The sequence below is a fragment of the Ricinus communis genome, chromosome 9, assembly GCF_019578655.1.
Source record: "Ricinus communis isolate WT05 ecotype wild-type chromosome 9, ASM1957865v1, whole genome shotgun sequence".
Lineage (NCBI taxonomy): Eukaryota > Viridiplantae > Streptophyta > Magnoliopsida > Malpighiales > Euphorbiaceae > Ricinus > Ricinus communis.
The window spans coordinates 3,202,601-3,223,931 of record NC_063264.1 but is presented as its reverse complement, the minus strand read 5'-3'; the positions used below and the strand labels follow the sequence as shown (position 1 = coordinate 3,223,931).

Genomic DNA, 21,331 nt, shown 5'->3' with positions numbered 1-21,331 from the left:
CGTCAAACTCTAATATGATTAACCGCTTAAATGTATGTATCAAAATTGATATTTACAGGATGTGATATGTGTACTTTCATTTTGAATATCTTTAATAATACAATAGTTAACTATAAAAATAATAAATAATATATGAAATGAAAATATTTATAGTATAAAAAAGAATTGCAAATCGTATATTAACAGACAAAGCTCAACCAATTAACCGGATTATGTCTTATTATTTCAGATTATCATCTGAAAATTTGAATGTGTTATAAATGGGTTCTGTCATTTATGACCCGAATCTTATAATCCTCTTAGGAATCTCAAACTCTAATCTCTGTTATTAAACTAAGCCCTTAGTTAAAACAGTTGGTGTTAAAAATTGAGAGTCATTGTCGATCAACTTTCCCTGACATAGAATGGAAGCAACATGAACATTTGTTGTTTAGGTTTACTCTTTGAACAGGAGCAACAACAGTGTCAGATTTGGGCCAAAAGCAAGCTAAGGGCTTACCTAAGCTACTAGCCCACCACTTGGAAAGGGAACAAATCAAATGTGGCAAGCTGATATGATATTGCTCCCCACCCACGTGGTAGGGTCCTGCGAAATTCAACTCATTCCATTGTCTTCTTTGGGTTTTCTGAAGAACTGGAACGAACTGGGTCCCAATCACCATCTACAACCTCGTCCATTCCAAGCCATCACATGACAAAGAAAAGTACATAACGTGGACTGTATCAGTCTCAACTCAGGTTACCCTTTCTTAATCCAACTTGTATTCTAATTCTGAGGTTGCTGCCTTTGCCACCAATTCATATTTCATCTATTTCCCCATGAACTGAACTCACTATGATTCAAACCTATCGTCTTTTATGAGGATAGGGAACTTCCTCTTTGGGATGCGACTTGGGCCCTTCCCATCACGGCTAGCTACTTAGAAATTCCTTCCCTGTATTAATCTAACATATTCTAAGTCTTGATGAGTTTCAGTCTTCTATTCATCAACATTCAGGAGAATAATAAAGAAAATTATTGTATACATTATTTTGATTAATAGCCTCATCAATTACTTTAGTTGTACTTCTGTTTTCCTATTATAACTATTACATAAACTCTGATCAACCTTATACTATAGTTTATTTCACCTGTATATGTTTGATCAGCCATTCGGCCCCCTTCATGGAATTGGTTCCCACTTGACAAGACTTGTCTGAATATTTCTCCAACAAACAATCTCAACTAGACATCACAGTATCCTTCTATTTGTCTTTATAATTTCTTTCTTCTTCTTCTTTCTTTTTGCATCATAAACAAAACTAATATTAGAACTAAACATTTTGACTTCCCGATCCTTAATTAAACATTGCTAATAGTAAATATAAAGAATGCAAAAACAGAATCAAAGGAATCACTAGAATAGCAGATTTATGAATTTAATTCCTGAATCTCATAAACAGTGTTCTTTTCATCTGAAATCTTAAACATAATGTTTGCTTCACATCACTTAGGGCCGGGATCAGCATCTCTGTGAAGCAATATATTAAAATTGCCTTACATTTAAATTCCACACATACACTTATTATCTTCAGTCATGCGTATACTTTTATTGTTTAGGACAATAAGTGATGGGTATTGGCAGTTTTAGATTCTTCAGTGTTTAGACAGTCCAAAAAGTCCCAAGAATTTAAAAGGAGTTGGAAGTTGGAATAGTTTGTAGAGCCCCAAATGATTGAAGCAAAATTAACAACAGAAGAAGACCAGGCACCAAAAAGAATTAATAAATGCTACCAAATGCCCCACAATCATAAAATAATAGAAAGCTAAGGCAACTTGCTAGTCCGTGACACTATACTACTTCATTCTGATATATTTATTATATTTCCTTCATTCCAATAAAACTTATTGGTAGTAAAAGTATAAAATGAGGCAAAAAAAATTGATGCAAGTGAAAGCTACAAATGGACTTTAATGATTATCTTGATAACCCCTGCGGTGGTTATTATTTATGATATTATTATGTTTTAATAAGACAGTGACAATGATTAGTGATAATATATGTGATGAAAAGAAGAGAATTGGAGAGCAAAATGATGTTTGATTAGTGTTGTTTTGGCTAATAAGTAACAAGAAATAAGGTTAGGAAATCTACCCATTGCTTATCCTTAAAATGGAGATTTTTAGGGTGGAAGTGCTAAATGATTGATAGGAGTGGGTGATAGGGAATCAGTTGGGTGAGGAAAGAAAGAAAAGTATCCTTTGGGCTGGAAGGTAATAAGTGCAAGAGAATGCATGTGGAGTAGCATGTGATGGGCATTAAATTTTTAACAAACTCAACCTCCCCACTAAATTTTTGGACATAACCTTCCATATGATAGTGGAAGAACCAAACAAAATGCCATGTGAGGAATCATTCACCCCTTAGAACCAACGGATATAGAGCTAAAAAGAAACCTAATTAAAATCCCATGTTGGAATCAATATGCATAAGTAGCTCTCTCTCTCTCTATATATATATCTATATATATTTTGATCTCCATTAATAGATACATAAGATAGTGCCTCGAAAAAGATTCACTTGACAACAATTAGAAACCAAGTGAGAATCATTATCATTATCATTATTTTGCTTGGTTTTCACCTCTCTATAACATGGCTTGGATTTTGTTAAGCCAAGTCTTTAAGCTGATGAAAAGTAATGCTAATTCCTCCTAATTATGCATTCTTTCTTGTTGAGACCATTCCAAATTAGCTAACTTCTCATGGTAGATCCTGCAAAGTCAATCCTTTCGAGCAAGACTTGGATCCTCCTAATCTCACTAAGTTACCAAAACGGATATATGTCAATGTCAAAATCAAAATCTACCAACTGCATAAAATTCTCATTTTGTTTCTATAAATGCATATATGAGAGCACAAACTTATTGTTTACTTTTCCTTTCAAAAATCATCTGCATATATTTAATCTTCAACGAGAAACTGCTAGAACGAATGTGAATTTTTGGACAATCAAAATCTTGCAATTTCATGTGTTGATCTTTCTCAATCAATCCAATAATATGTTGCGCATACAAGCTAGCTAACCCAATCATTTGCCCTTGACTTGCTGCATATATTTTTCTTAACAACAAACAGGAAGCCTCAAAATTCAATGCGTGATTATCATATGAATTGAGAATTTTTCGTCATTGAAGGATGAATATGTACATAGTTAGGAATGCCAAAAATGGAAAGTTAGCCAAACGGAATTCAATGAGTAATGAGTACCCATTTTGATTTTAGACAATATTAATTTTCAGCTTATTAATCCATATAATATGGACCACCTTGTATATCCTCAAAGATTCTTATAGGAAAGACCATGGTGGCCACTGGAATTGCCGGATATCTACCGGACAAGTCCTGGTATGCTTGTACCTACATGACTGCGACTGAACTGAAGCTTAGCCAATACTTCGATAGGGTATTTTATTGGGTGCTTCGAGCCCTAGCAAACCCCACATGATTGGCCATGGCCTGTCTGTGGACCTTCATCTATAAATAGTACACAATTGACTGCAATTTTGGATATTCATTAAACATTGGCAGAAGACTATATGTCTATATAGGCAACATAACCGATGCCTAATGTTATATTAAAATTGGGTCTATTATTTTGGGTTGGATAGAACAAATCTTATTGAATCTTGCTGTACTTGCGCAACTATAGAACCCTCTTCTTTAAGAAAAGAATAAAATTATCAGTGTTATATTGGACACTTAATGGTTTCTTGTGATGAAAACAATGACTCTGACAAACAAAAGATAAAGTGAATTAGGTATTAACTTCACTATTAGGTTCTGAGGACAGGGGGGACTTCGATGCTAGTCTAATATTGATTACACTTCTTGAATAGAATAAGTGCCTGTTTGGGATTGGAGTGGCCATACTGTTTTAACTTATTATTATTCTTTTAAACCCTAATAGCCCCCAAACAGTCCCTAAGTGTTACTTGGTCGAGAAATTGAATAGTAACACTTTTGTTTGTAAGCATAAGTTTTGTATGCGTAAATAATCTAGTATATAGCTAGAAAAGATGAATTGGAAGTGTCCTATCCTATGTACAATAGCATTTATTGGCAAAAAATGCTCTTGTTCAATTGTGTTTGGAGGATGGCGGCAGGTGTCTCGAGGCCCCCCTCATGCATTGAATTTGCGCCCACAGTGGCTTGATGAAGAAAACCAGCACAAAAAGAAATAAAATTGTACATGCTAACTACTATCTGCATAGCCTTTGTTCATCTTTTTGTTCCATATTTAACAGACAAGTCGCACACTCTGTAGTACAAATGGACCACACTTCAGATTTATATGTTGCCAAAACAATTCAATTCAAATGCATTGTAACAATTCATCTTTGCACTTGCGCTGCCTCATTATTCAAGCTCCCTCCTGTATTTAATCCTTCATTAATTTTAGTCTATGTCTAATCTTAGACAAATATATAATGTTCTAGTTATTTAGTTTTTTGTGCATTACTCAAAGCCTTTGCAATGATTGTTCATTTGCCATGATCACAACTTGCTAAACTCAGTTATAATTCTTGGGTTTTATTTGATTAGAAAATCTTCCCCACACGAGACAAAGTGGATAGACAATCAACAGTTAGGTCTAATTTTTTCGTAATTACTTTTGACTCTTTAGGATGTAATGATAAAATTTCTGACTATGAAATGGGCATGTTGGAGTTTTCTTTTCCTTTTTTTTTTTTTTTCTTTTTTCCAATTAATTGAAGCATGCAAGCTTTCAAAAGGCTCATTGAAATTATAGATTAAATTAACAATATTTATTCATTTTGTGGAAACTGATGATGTACGTACTAATTAATTGCACTTTCATCTCAATAATGAACCCTTATAATCGATGCTTTGCTTTACAAGAAAGGATCGATGATGAACATACATTCCATGAGCAAAATCAACTTGCTTTGCTCGATTGTTTTGCAATGACTCTATATTGACTATTAAATTATTGAATTAGTGTATACTGCACATTCTTTTCGACAACTTAATCTTATTACTATTGTTATTAGCGTAATTAATTGAGAAAAAGACTTGTGCTTGAGCTGAACTAGTTGAAGTCAGAATGCTTTCACCCTATTACACCCAATTATAAAGGTCATACCCCAGTCAACCTAAAGTAGAACTAATTCTTCATTCAAGTAACTATACGTAATTAGCCTTAAGACTATAATACATTCTTGAGCAATTCTTGTAGTAGAATTGAGGATAAGTGTTATTATAGTTTTACTGTTTCAACTATGTCTATCTTTGTAGTTAATTGAGCTCAAAGAATGATATTACAGAACAGTTAATTTTTGGCATTCGGTTAATGAAACTAGTCCGTGCGGCTATTACAATCAGCCACGAGTTGAAAATCAAGACCCTAACTGAAGCCAAATTTGATAAAGATAAATAGATGATTGGAAGGTACTGTGAAGGCGAAAGCAACCTTAGCATGGATAGAAAGTAACCCTAAACCAGCCACAAGAATAAAATGTGGGAAATCTAAGAGCGATCCTCAAATAATTCATTAGTAGTGATGGTAAGGCAAGGTCAGTATCACGTCATGTTTAAAGAAAATGAAAGATTGGAAAACTCCTTTGCCAGTGAACCTATGAAAAACATCATTTGTTAAGGTGCTTGCAGATGACAAAGTGTTGCATGTAAAACACATATAGGAAATTAGAAATAGAACAATACAAAGAAGGAAATCAAAGAATGGTATCAACAAAATTGAATGATGTGATTGGCTAAAACAATAAAGACTCAAATTTTTGACTAAAACCCGTATGAGGATACCTTCTCCATTGAAAAGAGAAAGAGAAATGTTTGTGTGCTTTTGTAGTCATGCCAAAAGGTTGTTAACATTATTGCAAGACATGGCACGGGGATCAAACTCCTTGTTCATGTTGTCAATTTCTCTGTTGTGTCACATTCAACTGTCAACGACCGAGAAATTATATAGTTAGTATTTCCGTGTAGTAATTTGGATCAAAGGGAATGGATCCAAGGGGGTGGCTCACCAATACAACAACTACAATTTATTTGTTAAACATTTGACAAATATAATATTCTCTTAGTATTAAAAAAGAGTACTACTTAGCACTAAATGAAGAAAATATAAATTACTTTTTTTAATATAAAATTATTTGCTGTCGCCCTAAATTATTATTATTATTATTATTATTATTTTAAATATTGAATCCCAATAAAATAACATTTACTTTGCACATACATTTTGTGTTTGAATCTATATAATTCTTTGTATATATATTTAGAGTTAATTTAGAGTGTGTCAAAAAGGATTTTCATGACTATTAGAATATTTTTTCAAAAGTTTTAATAAAATTACATATTTAAATTTCGAACTCAAAATCTTAATGAAATACAAAAAATTCTTACAATTTCATCGCAACATTTGTATTTTTTATCATTCACGGTTACAACATATTGTTTGTAGAAGTTTACTTATATAGTCAATACCTAAGGACCTATTGATACATCCCATAGATAAAATCATTGGCTGTTCAACTACCCCAAGGCCACTTGGTCGATAAAGTATGGTGGAGCATTGACTATGCCAATTGTTTTTCCGATCAAGTGTAATGTAGTCAACACATCCATATAGAATGAGAAGAGCCAATTGAATAAATATCATCAATCCGCCTAATTTAATTTTTAGTTTTTGTTTGAGTTTAAATTATTTTTTTACCCTATAGAAATAATTACTGTTTATTAAATAGTTTTGGAGAATTGTAATTCTGGGTGATTGAGTTTTTAGTAAATAAAAAGTTATTAGGTAGCTAAGTGACGAGGCTAAGCCTCATTAATAAGCTGGTTTAAGTCAACTGAAGCCAAAACAAAAACAAGCTCTATTAACAATACCAACCGAAAGAAACCGTCAATCAAGTTAAAAGAAAAACTGCTTTAAAAGTAAAGAGCTAACCCACAAAAGATGACAAAGGTAAACAGAAGTGGGGGAAATAAAAATTTATTGAAGAAGGAAAACAAAAACAAAAAAATTTCCATCTAAGTTAAGATTTAAATGCTGGAAAGGGGCCAAGTCTTTGAGGCCCCTCTCCGACCATATTGTCTCATTTTCCACTGCTCCATGTCCCTTATAACATGGAGGAAATTATGGCAGCTTTCTCCTGCTACTAGCTGCTCTTAAATCTCTCTTCCTTTCTTTCTTTCTCGGTTTCAAGCATAAAGGCTCTAACACAACATGAAAACATACACTTATTTCTTGCACCAAAGAAAACCCATTGTCAATCACAAATGAACTGCTAAAGCAAAGAAAAAAGAAAAGGAAGATTTTGTCCACCATCTATCATTGCAAATCATATATATCCAACTACAAAAGCACCTACAATTTTTGACACTTTGCTCACATCGCTTTAAACAAATTTAAAGCAAGAAAGAAAGAAAGAAAGAAAGAAAGGAGAAGGAAAGAGATCATATGGAGATTGAATCAGTTAAGTGTGAGTGCTGCGGACTGAAAGAGGATTGCACTCAAGATTACATTAGTGAAGTGAAGGCTAAATTTGATGGGAAATGGCTATGTGGGTTATGTTCAGAAGCTGTTAGAGATGAAGTGAGTAGAGGCAAAAAGCAATTTGGAATGGAAGAAGCAGTAAGGGCTCACATGTCATTTTGTGGTAAATTCAATTTAAACCCAGCAGTTGGAGTTGCTAATGGCATGAGGCAGATGCTGAGAAGAAGGTCAGGTGACTTGTCTTCTTCACCTTCTTCTTCATCTTCTTCTTCTAAGAAGTACACTAGATCAGCAACCACAAAACTCTACTGATCACTGAAACAGAAGATACCTATGGGAGAAGCGCTCTTCCTTTGCTGGAATAATATTGGATGGCGATGGCCTTTTCCTGGCTAAAAGTTAATGTTATCTTGTCTTAATTTGTACAGGTCAAAGGAGGCTTCTTTCTTTAGTTCTGTTTTTGGTCACTTAATTAGTGTCATTTGGCAATGCTTTTCTTCTCCCTTTCTTGGCTGAAGAGACAAGAAAAAAAAAAAGGTGAAGGGAAAATCCCTTTTAACTTTAATGAGTCGAGTTCTTATGGAAGGAAGCTTCTAACTAGCCTTCATTTTTCCTTTTCTCTAACCTATAACAAAAATAAATAATGCACCATAAATTCCTGCCTAAAATATATACCTGATCAGATTGAATAAATCTAATTCCAAAGAAATGCTGCAGCACATGCATTTTGATAATTCTTACAAGAAGTTAACTTTTTTTAGTTCACACAGTTCGATTTAGTTGCTTTGACACTTTCTCAAGAATGCTGGCATCCAAATTATTCTTTAACTGATATTTAACATAAATTATATTACTTAACCAATTCAAGAGTAAACAAGATTATGGTCTGAAAAGGGTATAAAACAATGGGGAAACACCTTGGTTCTTGATGCAATTAAATGATACTTTCTTCTACCTAGTTCCATTATATCAAGAATCAAGAAAATCATCAACAAATCTTAACTTTTCCATATTAAAATATGACAGAGAGGGTCAACTTCCCACTACACCAAGAAATGACTATTTCCACATTATGCTCGAAGCAATTCAATTATTACTACACTAAAGTATAATTTCTTCCACCATGAGTGGTAGTTAATGTTAAAGGTTCCATAATTTCCCAACATTTTATTTGCTTTTCTACATTGTAGCATTAATAAAATGCAACTGAGGTCCAATGTGTGACTTCATCTATCAAGCTGAATTATGACCATTAATGTGAGGCAACTTCTTTTGATGGCAACCCATATTGCAAAATTAATTAAACGGTGAGATATTCAAACTGTTGATAGGTCCACATAATTAAGAAATTAAAATACTATCAAAAAATAAGACTTTTTGCGACCTCTAACATCAACTTCTTTCACATACTTTTCTATGCATAAAATATAAATGTTATAGATAATCTTCAATTCCCAAGAATCCAAGATATGTTAATTATGTATCCTAGTAAGCAAGCACCCTCTGATGGTGGTAATAAGACTCATCAATTGTACACTAGTAACCATGTTCCATGTGATTAGCTTAGATCTTCATTAATTAAGTCAACGTAATTAATAATTTTGGTGCTAATATGATTTTCATGTTTGATCTGCACCATCAATTTCTTGCAACGATATTGCCTCTGGAATTGGATTCCATAACTTCAGTGAAGCAATGCAAGAGAAGGGAATTTATTTGTTTTCCTCTTACAGAAGGTAGAGTATACTACTAAAACATCAAGTTTCAACCGTTAATAGTTAATTTCTGAGATGCCTGAAAACCTAGGGAATAAGAAAATTTGATTCTAATCTTCTTTTTCTGTTTTGGGTCCAAATTTATTTTTGTTCCCATCTTTTTCTTGAATGTTCCTGTGGCAACTAATATGAGAGCCTTAAGAAAAGACTTATGGAATTTGTTGTAGTGGGTGGTCCTTTTAGCAACACATGCATGCATATCTAGCTATGTCATGTCCAGAAAGAAAGATGTGCAGGATTCGTTACAGTACTTGCATCAAATTACCTTTTGTGGATAACAATATAGAAGGACTACCTTTTGTGGATTGAAATTAATTATGGAAATACTGAAGTTACCCTACTCTACTTTATTTTTTGTAACTCTTTTCCTCTCTCTATTTAGCTCCAAGAATGTGTATATTGGCGATTCCTATTTCTAGAACGAGGCAAGGGAAAATAAAAAAAGAAGAAATAATATAGTTGATGCATGCATACTTATTTTTAAATGTTGAATGAAATTGAGAATGATGCATGTATAAGGAAACGCCCCAATAAAATACAGGCCCTAAACACTAGAAAAAAGAGTTCCAAATCTTCATTTTTTCCTATAAAAAAAAAAAAAAGGGAAGAAGAAATATTCAAGTCGAGGTTCAGGCATAAGCCTTAGTGACCCACCCTAGAAATAGGCATGTACAAACAAGCCCTTCCTAACCTATAATTGAGAGAAATTGAATTTGTTTTCTTCCCATGATTTTCTAGAACTTATATGGATATGTTTTTTTTTTTTTTCCTTGAAGAGCTAATGCTTTTTTTTTTTTTTTATATTGATGAGTTTTTATAAATTATTTGATAAATAGGGTTATCAAATTTATTGATTTAAGGAATAGGTTTGTAAATTATTGGGTTTGAAGATAATTTGCATTTTTAGAGATAAAAAATAGATTTGGAGGAAGAGAGAGAAAAAAGAAAAGGAGAAAGCAAAAAGATATGAAGGATGAGATTGTTTTACTTTTAAAATATTCATAGTCTAGCTAGCTTATTCAGTACATATAGATCTAAATTTATAGTTAGTTGTGCTTCGACGAGTCTAAATTTATAAAAATATTTAGATGCATCAAAATTTTTAAAATTCATATACTTACTTAAAAATAAAATATTCAAGTACCAAAATAGTAAAAATTTAAAAAATTAAGTCACCATTTATGCAGTTATTCTTAAAAATATAAAAGAAGTTAAAAATAAAAGGATTAATTATTATAAAGTTTTTGAAGTAAGATCATAATTACAAATTCATCCTCTCTGTTACACAACTGAATTAGTTAGTCCTTAAGTTTGATTTCCGTTAACTTTGCTAAAAATTTAAGATTAATTTCTCTATTAAAATAACTTATGTAATAATATGATAAATTTTTATTATCAATTAATATTAAGTTTAAGTACTAAACTGAAAATATTTTTGGCAGTTAAGTCCTTTGAACAACTAACACAAAGAATAAATTAATGGAGGGACTTTATAGTTAATGGAAATACAACACAAAGATTAACTAATTCTATCGTCAAATTGAAGGGATGTAGTTGTAATTATTACCTAACATCAGGGACTTGGTAGTCATCTACCCAAAATGAAACCCATTTTTTCCACGTCGTTCGACCGTTGGAGATTCAAATTTGAAAACTATCGTATCCGTTTTCTCACCTTTAATCCGAGAAAGCAGAAACTACAGAGACACACACAAGAAAAGAAAAAAAGAATCAACAATGAAAGCATACCAAGCAACAGCAATAGCAACATCATCTTCAACAAAATCAACCACCACAGCCACCGCGTTTATGGAAGAGAGAGACAGCTGTTACTACCCAGGATGCAAAAAAGATGCCAATTGCAATTGTGACATGTGCTTAGCAAGCATCAATGCTACTCTTGACCTTATGCCTATTAGCATTCAAAAATCCTCTCTCACTAAGCTCTCTTCTTCGGGTTCCCACGTCGAACGCACTCCTGTTTCTTTTAGCCCTTCGTTTTTGTCCACACCCATTTCAAATCCTTGCCCTAAAATGGACTCTCCACTCCTCAAATCAACTGCAAGATTGAGTTTTTGCGACAAGAACGAGGAGGTGAAGAAGAAGATGAAGACTAGAGAATGCAGTTTTGGAGGTTCTTTTTTGAGGTTGGTTTTAGGATTGAGCTTGATTTTTGTTGTCGAAATTGGGTTTTCTGCTGGAGTTTCTAGGGCTTCGAAGAAGCCTCTGTTATGTAATGATATAGTGAGGAAAATTGGTGAGAGATCTTTTCATGTGAAAGATTTGAGTGGAAAATTAAAATTCTTGCAGAATGAGTTAAAGGGATTTGTTCTTGATGTGAAGGTCTCTAATTGCAGCCATATGGACTCAATTTGGAAAATCAATCAGGTTATATTTACCTACACTCTTGTCCTGATGTTTTTGGTAGGCACTTTGCTAATTGTTGATAATTTAATTAACAAAGGTGCATTGCAGGATGGTTTACTGTTGAATTCGCGGTGTGTGTTCTACAAGTCAGCAACAGAGGAAGTGAGTATATGGGGTTGGCCTTTGCAGACTGCGGGAATGCTCAAGACAGGATTTTCTTCACGGTCTTTTACTATATTATCAGGCAGAGTTACTGAGGTAATATTCCCCTAAGTTCGCTGCTATGGAATTTGTCGTGATCAGTAGATGGTATTTTTGTTAATAATCTTCATGAATTTTCTTTTCCTTTGTTTTTTTCTGTCCAAAAGTGGTCAGATGGGAGGACTGGATACTCAATCCGAAAAGCGAACAGTTCTTGGATTCATAAGAAATGGGGTTCATCAGTTGTCCAACTAGATTCTAGCACATGGGTTCTGGAGTATGGACGGAGCTCGATACTGGATTACTCGAGCTTTTCTTCAGCAGTAGCAGAGCTCTTCAATTTCTGGATTTCAAGAGTGATGACAAGGATGAAACAAGAGTTCTGGTTCTTCTCTGTTTTGGAAGACCAATATAGTGAATTTAGAGTGGAAGACCATATTAAGATCCCAACATAAGAGATGCGATAATGATGTGTCTTAACTTCATTCATCAGACTTAGTTCTCATTCCTTGTGAGAAAGGTTCTTTCATTTTTTTTCTTTTGATTTCCCTTGTTTGATTATGAAAGAACATAGAAGTAAAATGTTACAATATGACAGATGTTTCAGTATTTCATGCTCTTGTGTTCAAATTGTATATGCTGAATTGATGCAGGTTTTCGCTAAAATTCAGTGGTTCTCTTTCGCTGGCAGGAAATTGGATATTATTAAGTGTTCCCTTTGTGATTATGAACCTTACTACTTGTGTATATTACAATCTGCTATGAAATGCAAAGATGGTGATTGTGGAGGGAACCACACATGAGAAGTTAAGCACACAAAAATGTTCACCTTTGAAGTTTAGTATTTATACATTATCTGCTTCAACAACAAAACTTTTACATTTTATGGTTAATAATGATAAACTGTCTGCCATCTACAACTTTGAAGTTATCAAATTTGCAGAAGAGTTTACCAGTAGTCATTACAGGAGCACGCACCATCTTTGTAGTGGTGAAATCTAGTCCTATCTCTGATAATAATCTCTATTTCATAAACCTTGGAGACCAACTTCATGAAGGTATGGCAGTCCTCACAAATCCTTAGATTCTTAATTATGCGGATGCATGATCCCTTTACCTCGCTAATCAGCCCATAAGAAAGGGCCAATTTCTCACTGTGCCATAAAATTGCTTCCTCTTTCGCTTTCTCTTCCAAGTCAACCAGAACGGTACTTGTATTAGGAGAATAACCAACTAACTTCAAGTTTGTTATCACTTCATCTAACTTCTCATAGATCTGAGCTGCTTGTTTATGTTTTTTATCCGCCACTGAAAACTCATGCACTCCATTTCTCAATTCTATCCTACTATATCCCCTCTCTTTTGATATACCTCTTTGTTTCATCAAGTTTCTGACTTCTCCAACATCTTGCCATCTTTTCTCCTTAGCGCAAATGTTTGATAGCAGAACAAGCGCTCCATCATGATCTGGGTCCAACTCAAGCACCTGTCTAGCAGCAAATTCTCCTAATTCAATCTCCCCATGAACCTGACAAGCAGCCATTAATGAACCCCAAATGACTATGTTAGGTGCCAAAGGCATTGTCTCCACGAGATGGAGAGCTTCTCTTAGGAGCTTAGCACGGCCAAATAGATCGACCATGCAACCATAGTGCTCATGTTTAGGAGTGATACTATGTTCATTAATCATTGATGCGAAAATTCTCTGGCCCTTTTCTAATAGACCTGCATGGCTACAAGCATAAAGCACACCTACAAATGTCACTGCATTAGGTTCAACGTTTTCCTCTTTCATTTGATGAAAGTAGTTTAGTGCACTATTGGCATCCCCATGGATGGCAAAGGCATTGATCATGCTAGTCCAAGAGATCACATTTCTTATTTGCATCTTCTCAAAAACTGCTCTTGCTGCTTCCAAACATCCACATTTGGCATACATATCAATGAGGGCATTGTTGACTGACAAAGCTTTTCCAAACCCATTTTTGTCAACAAACATATGGATCCGTTTAGCTTGATCCAGCACACCAAGATGAGCACAAGCTGAGATTACACTCAACATGGTAACTTCATCCGGTTCTATTCCTAAGAATTGCATTTCATTGAATAGATGAAGGGCTTCTTGAGGCTGATCACTCTCAGCATAACCAGATATCATTATGCTCCAACAGATTAAGTCCTTTTCATCCATCTGATTGAAAATCAAGCGAGCATCTTCAATTCTTCCAACCTTTAAATAGCCAGAAACCATGGTAGTTGAAACAACCAAATTTCTAGAGGACATATTGGTAAACAATTCTTTGGCCATATCCATACAACCACAACCTGCATACAAAGAGATAAGGCCACTCTCTAAATGGGAGTCAAGTGCAAAATTATTCTCAATAATGAGATCATGAACTTCTTTTCCATAGCCTAAATTCTTAGCTCGCGCACAAGCGGATATTATGGTGGAAAGGACAATCTTGTCCGGCTCTACATTTGAGCTCCTCATCTCTTCAAAAAGCTGCAGTGCATCATCAAAGTGTCCACCCTGATAGTACCTGTAAGAAAGTGAACATCAGACAAAAAGATTTGATTCAGCAATACAAAAATGCACTAGCTACCAATGACCTTTGGCTTAGTAGTAATTAAGTCATGTGAGGTCGAACCCAGTCAAACTCCAATTAACTAAAAGAATGCACTAATGCACTGTAGTAAACCTACCCATTAATCATGGTGCTCCAAGTAACAACGTCTCTATAAGACATTTTATCAAACACCAATCTTGCTTCCAAAATCTTTCCACAACCAACATACATACCCATCAAACCCGTTTGCAGAAACGGGTCTTTATAAAAATCCAACTTAGCCAAAACTCCATGAATCTCCATTCCATCATTCAAAGCAGCAATCTTTGCAGCAGCTTTTAATATAAAAGGAAAGCTAAACTTATCCAAACCAAATAGTCCATCTTCCCTTATCTTCTGATAGACTAAAAGGATAGTCTCAGGCTTGGAACTGCGAGATAAAGCCCGCAAGAGTTTGTTGGAGAGAGTAGGGTGAGGAGTGGGGATGTGGGTAAAGACTGAGAGGGCATAATTGAGACTGGAGATTGAGGAAGAAGAAGAGGAAAGAATGAGTTTGAGAATGATAGAAGGAGAAAGATTAGAGCGTAGAATCTGGGCATGTACTTGCTTGAGGTAATAGAGGGAAGTGGAAGATGAAGAGGAAGAGAGAAATGGAATCAAAGGGGTGCCGATGGTGGTTGAATTGAGAGGGAGAGGAATGGTGGGAAAGGTTATAGTTGTCATGATTTCCATGTGGATTTTGGAGGAAATTGCGGTATTATCATGCGTGGGCTAGTTCGATATTTGGCATGGGTTTCTTTTTGATAAAGCTACAAACTTTATATCCATTTTTTAAGTTTACAGGCCCAAGCCAGTTTAAAGCTTTCACCTTTCTGCACACAAAAACTAGTAGGAAGCAACAGTCTGCTGCTAACGGTGCCAATTTTTTACTGAGATCGATCGGAGCAAAATTGGAGCAAATGGCTGCAGCTTTTGTTGATCTTAAACAAATCTTGAAATGGGTAATTTTATAGTCTTCTTCTTAGCCCTTATTTGACATGCTCTCTTTCTTCTTTCCTTTTGTATTTGCATTCGGTTAACAGCAACTATAATCCCTAAATTTTGAAAAATTAATTATTTTCTCTAGCTTGGAATATATCCTCAACAAATAAATTGGACACAGAAAATTTAAGTTCTTATCTTGTTTTGGAAAGGGGAAACTACATTTAAATTGTGGACAAGCATTTTTCCTTTGACTATCAAGATTCAAGAAATTTGCTTTAAGAGATGCATAATATAAAGAGGAAGCTGGATATATGTATTATGCTTTCTGAAAGTGATAGTATAAATTTTGGCTACTCTTTGTATCCTAATTTATCTTTCTCTTTGGATGAACTCCTAGGAGAAATTGACACCTAAAGAAGAAAGTGTACTTCGTGCATGCGAATTTAAAGCTGTTAGGGGTCTTATGAATGGAGCTCTTATTGGTGGCACTGTTGCATTTGCAGGTTTTTTTCTTTCAATTCTTGTCTACCTGAGTGATCATTCTTCTAGATATGCATATTGCTTAATATACTTGTGAGGGTATTAAATAAGTCAATCATCAGGATTAAGCCTACCCTTAGATCTTAATTCCATCATTGCTTTGTTTCTGACATCAAATGTTAATTACTCCCTCAAATAGTTGTGTCTATTGTAGTTGTACCTATGGCGGGCTAAAATTGATATCTTGGCTATAATCAGGAAAGCAAAAAAGATTGCTGGTCGAAATACTACTTATTTGATTGTTATTTAAGAAAAGATTGTTGACTACCTTATTGTAAAATGGAATTTCCTTTTTAAAGAACAGGTTGGACCTTTTGAAACTGAAACTTGATTTTCATTTATACTAACTCCAGAAAAGTATAAAATAAAAAAAATAGAGAATTAGCTATTTGAAAAAAAAAAAAAAATAATAATTTAACTAGATTTCTGTTTCCATCTTACCAAATCAGTTTTTGAATTTTACGTTGTTATGCTTTGTAATGATTTCATACCAATTAATATTGGTTACTCATATATCAAAATATTCAACCTACCGTTGGACCCTACTAAAGATGCTTGCAGCATGAACTTCTTTCAATGATAAGTTACTTCTTTGTTTTCCTGAAGGATGGTTTCATATTTAGTATGTTTTGCATTTATTTTATTTATTATTTGTAGTTTCTGCTGCTTTTCATAGTTTGACCTTTATCTTTTAGTTATCTCTCTCCAGTTTCCTTTAAGCTTTCACTATCTGGTTAGCTCAAAATTGTGCTTAATTCAAAAGCTTATACTATGACTTTTCTGATAATTTCTGGCCTTATGGCAGCAACGCGGAAGCTAGATAGATTTTCTCAGGTCTTTCTTTCAGTAGGTAGTACACTCTATCTCTCTTTGTTTCGCTTGCATAACTTTAATGCTAATGCCGTCCTGTTGTTCTTTTTGTGGCTCAACAAGTTTTACCTTTTTCCAGGAGTCGCTGGTCTCCTTGGATTGGAGATATTTGACAGGTCCATGAATTCATGCCTTGATGATATTCTTAATCTGAATGGAAGTAGGATTCAGAGAGAGTTAGCAAATATGTAGGTCTCTTGCACTTAATTCTCTTCTTAGTTGTGTTCCTTCAGGGTTCATGCAACATGCTGCAATTGATTCAAATTTACTGGTTCAAACTAGTAGACATGTTGACAAGGGATACTTACTCTTCTAAGCTACTCAACAAGCCCGAGGAAACTTGGCTAGCTCTGCTGTTTGTTTTTGCATTCAGAAGTGCAGTGTCTTTACAGTCAAAACTTGTTTGACTTATAAGATTGAAATTGTTAGAATAAGTTAAGATAAAATCATTGACTGATGTTGAACTGCTCTTAATTGAAGAGATCTTAGCAAGTTAATGGCGTTAAATCACTCAATTAACTTCCAAACAGGTCTAGACTTAAGTTTCAGCAGCCACTAATACTCATACTTTTGCTCAAGTCCACTGTCAGACTAAGTTAATGATTTTCCTTTAGGCCCATTATATAGAGCTTCAGAGATGCACATTTGTCTATGTCTTTCTTTCATTTCCGCATGCAGCTGCATGTGTTAATCATTTTAGCATGACCTGTACGAAGCTTGCTTAGAATTCTCAGATTAATGGCATAAACCAAAGTTTATCTGATGATGTTGGACTTTCATTTTTTTTTCTCTCTTATTTATTGTGATGTTGCATTTTTCTTTTCAAAGATAAATCCTCTTATCATGTTCCTTTCAATTGTTAAAAGAAAAGGAGGCACCTTAGACTTTTTGGTCCTTGTTTCTTTCATTGAGCATAACATATCACTTCTTTAATCAATAAGCATAATATCCTTTTTCTCCTTTTCCCCCAGATGTCTCTAATATTTGCTCTTTTTTCTAAAATGCTGGGAAAAGTATTGTATGCTAATGATTATTCAATTGACAGTATTGTGAACAAACATCAGGATAATCCTTGGACAATGCAACGTATGCATAGGCTTTTCTATCAAGAAAAAGTTTTTGATGACTCAAGCTTAGATAAACCAATATTAAAATGGCGTTATCGAAATTTCTTTGGGAATGATTGTGTTCATGGTCGAAGGACAAACTACAGCGACTCACATGTCTTGCACAATTATTCTGATAGCAAAGAGGTTCCTCTTGCAGCCAAGCAAGTTCCTGTAAGTGTATTGACCGTACTTTTCTAAGTGAATATTAGTCTGGCTACTTTTATTTGCAATGTTTACAAAATTAAGGATGAAATGAGCTAGTAGAAATACTTTCGGCACAGACATATCCGTAATTTTGTTGTGGGAGATGAATGTTAATATACCCTCTTTAATTCACTATGATACCAGTCCTTGCATGTAACGATTTTTCAATGATGTGCTATACATATTATTCAAGTCCTATCCTAACTATATGGAATTGGCCATATGGAGCACACCATCTGTTACTTTATTTATTGAAACATCTACACGCTTTGCACTGAAATAAATAAAGAAAGAAAAGGACAAAACACATAGAAAGAAACTTCCGATCATGAGAAACTGTTTTCCAACTTCATGGGAGATCTGATTTATGAGCTTTTAAGTGTGTAAGTGATAATAATCAACCTGCCTGGTCTCTTCCTGCACTGGAAAGGGCATATTAGGAAGAGGCCTGAGAAAGAGCAATTTTCTAGGCCTTTGTCTGTGGTATTTCTAGGGTTGTGGTGTTAAACTTACAATTTCCTCACCAGTAACTTGTCCTTAAGCTTCAGATTTATTTGATGGAGGGATAGCCGAGATTGAGATTGCTGAGTACCAGGCGCTGCCCCTGTATAACTAGTTAATTGAACAGATTTCAAGACTTAACATTACAAGACATTATTTGCGCTCATAGGAAAATGATATGTGAAGCTCGTGATTAGTTAGAATTAACTCTTTCATGATAATTATACACCAAATTATACATCAGTAACAAAATATTACCTATATGATTGGACTTACGTCTTATAAGAGCTTGGCATTTTTTAATCTTAAAGGAAAATTGTAAAGAAAAGAAAACGTCTATGGTAATATAATTGCTGAGTTTTCAATTCTGGTGATAACATTAAAATACCATTCATCATGTATTTTCATGCGTGCTTGTGCTTTGGAGAGGTGGGATCAAAAAAGAAAGGGAAAGATGTTGATCTCACTGTCCTTCAATGTTCTATGTTGATTTGAACTGAAATATTAATATTAAAAAGAAAAGTTTTTCAGTAAAGGTAGTATATTTGCACTTTGCTAACCTGTCAATTGTAGTGATAATGTTACAATATGTATTTTCATGTATGCTTGTGCTTTCAAGGAGGTGGAGTCAAAGGGAAAAAAGAATAAGGGGAAAGATGCTCATCCCGTTTATCCTTCAATATATGATATTCTGTTGAATTAAAATATATCAAAATTGTCTTTTAAAAATTGTCATTACATTTGGGTTTTCATATTAGCTGATATATATCCTCTTTGTTATAGATGAACCCTGATGTTGATATGATGGAAGATCCTTTAGATAGTATTTTCGGTCACATGGCACCAATGGAGGAGATCCGCCATCTGAGCTCCTCAAGCACACCTAGCAGAGCAGATACTCGTAGCCACAGGAGATCTCGCCGTAGGCGTCGGCTGCAAAATTATGAATCTTTAGGCTTGAAAGATGCACAACCACAACTAGTTTAAACTTGATGAATTGGGAGGAAAAGGAATAATTGCCGCAATTTTGAAAGTGAAACCTTTGTCGATTGCGTTATTCAATTTTCCTACTATTATGCATGAGTATCTATTACATTGTATAGGCAATTTTTTGTTGTTTTCTTGCAAGCACTTGTAGAACATGAAAATTCAATATGTTTAGTGCAGTGTAGAAAGTATGCCAAGTGGTGGCATAATCCTTGCCATCCTGGTGGTGGAACTGGCCTTGTTGGATTGATGTTGCCATTGCTGAGAAATTGTAATACTAAGATTGGCCTCAAACGAAAAAGAGGAAAGATGGAGGTTGAATTGAAGCGCTGCACAATTGGGGGAAGATAGCTATCCTCATTGCTTGAGGTTAAGTTTTGACATTCCCAATTATTACTTGCCATTATGAGAGTTCCTGAAAAAATCCTTGCACCCAACTTTTAAGTAGAGCAGAAAAATATTTTGTGGAAGTAACTTCGGTAATAGTCTGTGTTTATATTCTAAGAAAGGCGCATTTTGAGACAAAATGGAGTCTTGCCATGTGGATTTCCTTTGCTCCATATATGCATGCTCATGCACATGGGTTGAGGTGGTCTGTTTTTAGGCAAGTAGAGGCTCACTTTTATAATGCAACTTGTGATATGGCCTTTGTACGTCTTTGATTATAGTCTCGCATGCTAAAGATATGATTTGTTTATTTATTGTTTGTTAAACTGCATGTTTGTGAGGGCATTTAGGAATCATTCACCGTCCAAGAAAAGGAAGAGAAGCAGAAATCAATTTCAGCATTCTCAGGAATCAGGGCCCTACCGCACGCGTTTGGCCAAAATCAATTATCAAGACAAAAGTTTAAGCCGGAAAGAAAAAAAAAAAAACTAAAGGTTGAGGCTTTGAGATGGTTTTTGAGTTCCTAATAAGCACCAAATCCTTTCTAGGAAGCATCATGGAAATTTCATTTGTTTGTCTTTACATGAAGCTTACGACATCCTTATTCTCGGAAAAGACCCATCAAATGAGTGCAAGAATCCGATAATAATCAGTTAAAAATATAGTTTGTCCAAAAGAAACCATGCTTGCGTTCTTCATGTTGCTAGAAATATCCATCCTTAATGCACATATTAACAGTAAGCAAGGTTATCACTTTTGGCAGTTAGGCCACACCAATAACTAACCATTGAAAAGAAAAGGGTTGGTTGTTTGCAATATCAATTACGCATGATAATGCAAAGCAAACTAGTTATTGAAATATTTAATTTAAACCTCAAAGATCACATACTCAATCCAAGAATTTGGCTGTGACCTTTGGTTTTTTAAATATATGTTCTTGAGGCTATTATCATATATGTAAGTGCTTAAAAAAAGAAAAAGGTAGATCAGGAAAGAAAAGTGACATAGAAATTCAAGATAAATGGACTTTTGGAAACATTAACTTCAGGAGTTTCTTTGTTCCTGAGATGGGTCTTCCATGTAATCTTCCTCTGCCGCGTTTAAGTTGAAGAATTTTCTTCCAGGAAATTGAGTTTAAACTACCAAACTTGAATATAATAAGATCGAATTCTCCAAAACTAAAAAGTTAAAATCTTTTTCTTTTTTCTATTTAGAATAAAGAAGTGATCTAACTTATAAAGTCACGATTTTTGCATGTGAGTAATATTTTTGTTCCCCTTTTCTTCTTACCAGACAATTAAGTACGATAATCACAC

The 21,331-nt window shown here is 34.4% G+C and overlaps 4 protein-coding genes across 6 annotated transcripts; 3 read left to right on the top strand and 1 right to left on the bottom strand.

Annotated features, from left to right (window-relative positions):
- The first annotated feature begins 7,068 nt into the window (after positions 1-7,068).
- On the top strand, positions 7,069-8,131 carry LOC8280903. The gene has a single exon (XM_015717982.3). The coding sequence runs from the start codon at positions 7,485-7,487 to the stop codon at positions 7,830-7,832; it is 348 nt and encodes a 115-aa protein (XP_015573468.2). The 5' UTR covers positions 7,069-7,484; the 3' UTR covers positions 7,833-8,131.
- A 2,825-nt stretch (positions 8,132-10,956) lies between these two features.
- On the top strand, positions 10,957-12,590 carry LOC8280904. Of its 2 annotated transcripts, XR_001535076.3 has the most exons (4): positions 10,957-11,683; positions 11,771-11,920; positions 12,031-12,383; positions 12,517-12,590. XR_001535076.3 is itself a non-coding variant. In XM_002517073.4 (3 exons), the coding sequence occupies exons 1-3, from the start codon at positions 11,033-11,035 to the stop codon at positions 12,316-12,318; spliced, it is 1,089 nt and encodes a 362-aa protein (XP_002517119.2). In that variant the 5' UTR covers positions 10,958-11,032; the 3' UTR covers positions 12,319-12,472. The 2 variants fall into 2 exon arrangements, 1 of the variants encoding a protein (XP_002517119.2); XM_002517073.4 differs by lacking the exon at positions 12,517-12,590 and having other exon boundaries at positions 10,958-11,683; positions 12,031-12,472.
- Positions 12,591-12,687: 97 nt separating this feature from the next.
- LOC8280905 (pentatricopeptide repeat-containing protein At4g14820) lies at positions 12,688-15,165 on the bottom strand. Its single transcript, XM_015718010.3, has 2 exons — positions 14,570-15,165; positions 12,688-14,406 (listed from the first exon to the last, which is right to left on the bottom strand). Exons 1-2 carry the CDS (start codon positions 15,163-15,165, stop codon positions 12,813-12,815), a joined length of 2,190 nt encoding a protein of 729 aa, XP_015573496.2. The 3' UTR covers positions 12,688-12,812.
- A 56-nt stretch (positions 15,166-15,221) lies between these two features.
- Positions 15,222-20,155, top strand: LOC8280906. 2 transcript variants are annotated; one of them, XM_048379080.1, is made up of 6 exons: positions 15,222-15,434; positions 15,815-15,920; positions 16,763-16,807; positions 16,907-16,943; positions 17,873-18,107; positions 19,425-20,155. In XM_048379080.1, exons 1-6 carry the CDS (start codon positions 15,222-15,224, stop codon positions 19,626-19,628), a joined length of 840 nt encoding a protein of 279 aa, XP_048235037.1. In that variant the 3' UTR covers positions 19,629-20,155. The 2 variants fall into 2 exon arrangements, with proteins under 2 accessions (XP_048235037.1, XP_002517121.2); XM_002517075.4 differs by having other exon boundaries at positions 16,907-17,015.
- The last annotated feature ends 1,176 nt before the right edge of the window (positions 20,156-21,331 follow it).

What these genes read in the sequence shown, in the direction of transcription:
- LOC8280903 (XM_015717982.3), top strand. Translation starts at nt 7,485, where the DNA reads ATGGAGATTGAATCAGTTAAGTGTGAGTGCTGCGGACTGAAAGAGGAT.
- LOC8280904 (XM_002517073.4), top strand. Translation starts at nt 11,033, where the DNA reads ATGAAAGCATACCAAGCAACAGCAATAGCAACATCATCTTCAACAAAA. An exon ending in CAATTTGGAAAATCAATCAG is followed by an intron (nt 11,684 to 11,770) that starts GTTATATTTACC and finishes GGTGCATTGCAG; the next exon opens with GATGGTTTACTGTTGAATTC. An exon ending in TATCAGGCAGAGTTACTGAG is followed by an intron (nt 11,921 to 12,030) that starts GTAATATTCCCC and finishes TCTGTCCAAAAG; the next exon opens with TGGTCAGATGGGAGGACTGG.
- LOC8280905 (XM_015718010.3), bottom strand. Translation starts at nt 15,165, where the DNA reads ATGGAAATCATGACAACTATAACCTTTCCCACCATTCCTCTCCCTCTC. An exon ending in TGGAGCACCATGATTAATGG is followed by an intron (nt 14,407 to 14,569) that starts GTAGGTTTACTA and finishes ACTTTCTTACAG; the next exon opens with GTACTATCAGGGTGGACACT.
- LOC8280906 (XM_002517075.4), top strand. Translation starts at nt 15,222, where the DNA reads ATGGGTTTCTTTTTGATAAAGCTACAAACTTTATATCCATTTTTTAAG. An exon ending in TCAGGTCTTTCTTTCAGTAG is followed by an intron (nt 16,808 to 16,906) that starts GTAGTACACTCT and finishes ACCTTTTTCCAG; the next exon opens with GAGTCGCTGGTCTCCTTGGA. An exon ending in TTGCAGCCAAGCAAGTTCCT is followed by an intron (nt 18,108 to 19,424) that starts GTAAGTGTATTG and finishes TCTTTGTTATAG; the next exon opens with ATGAACCCTGATGTTGATAT.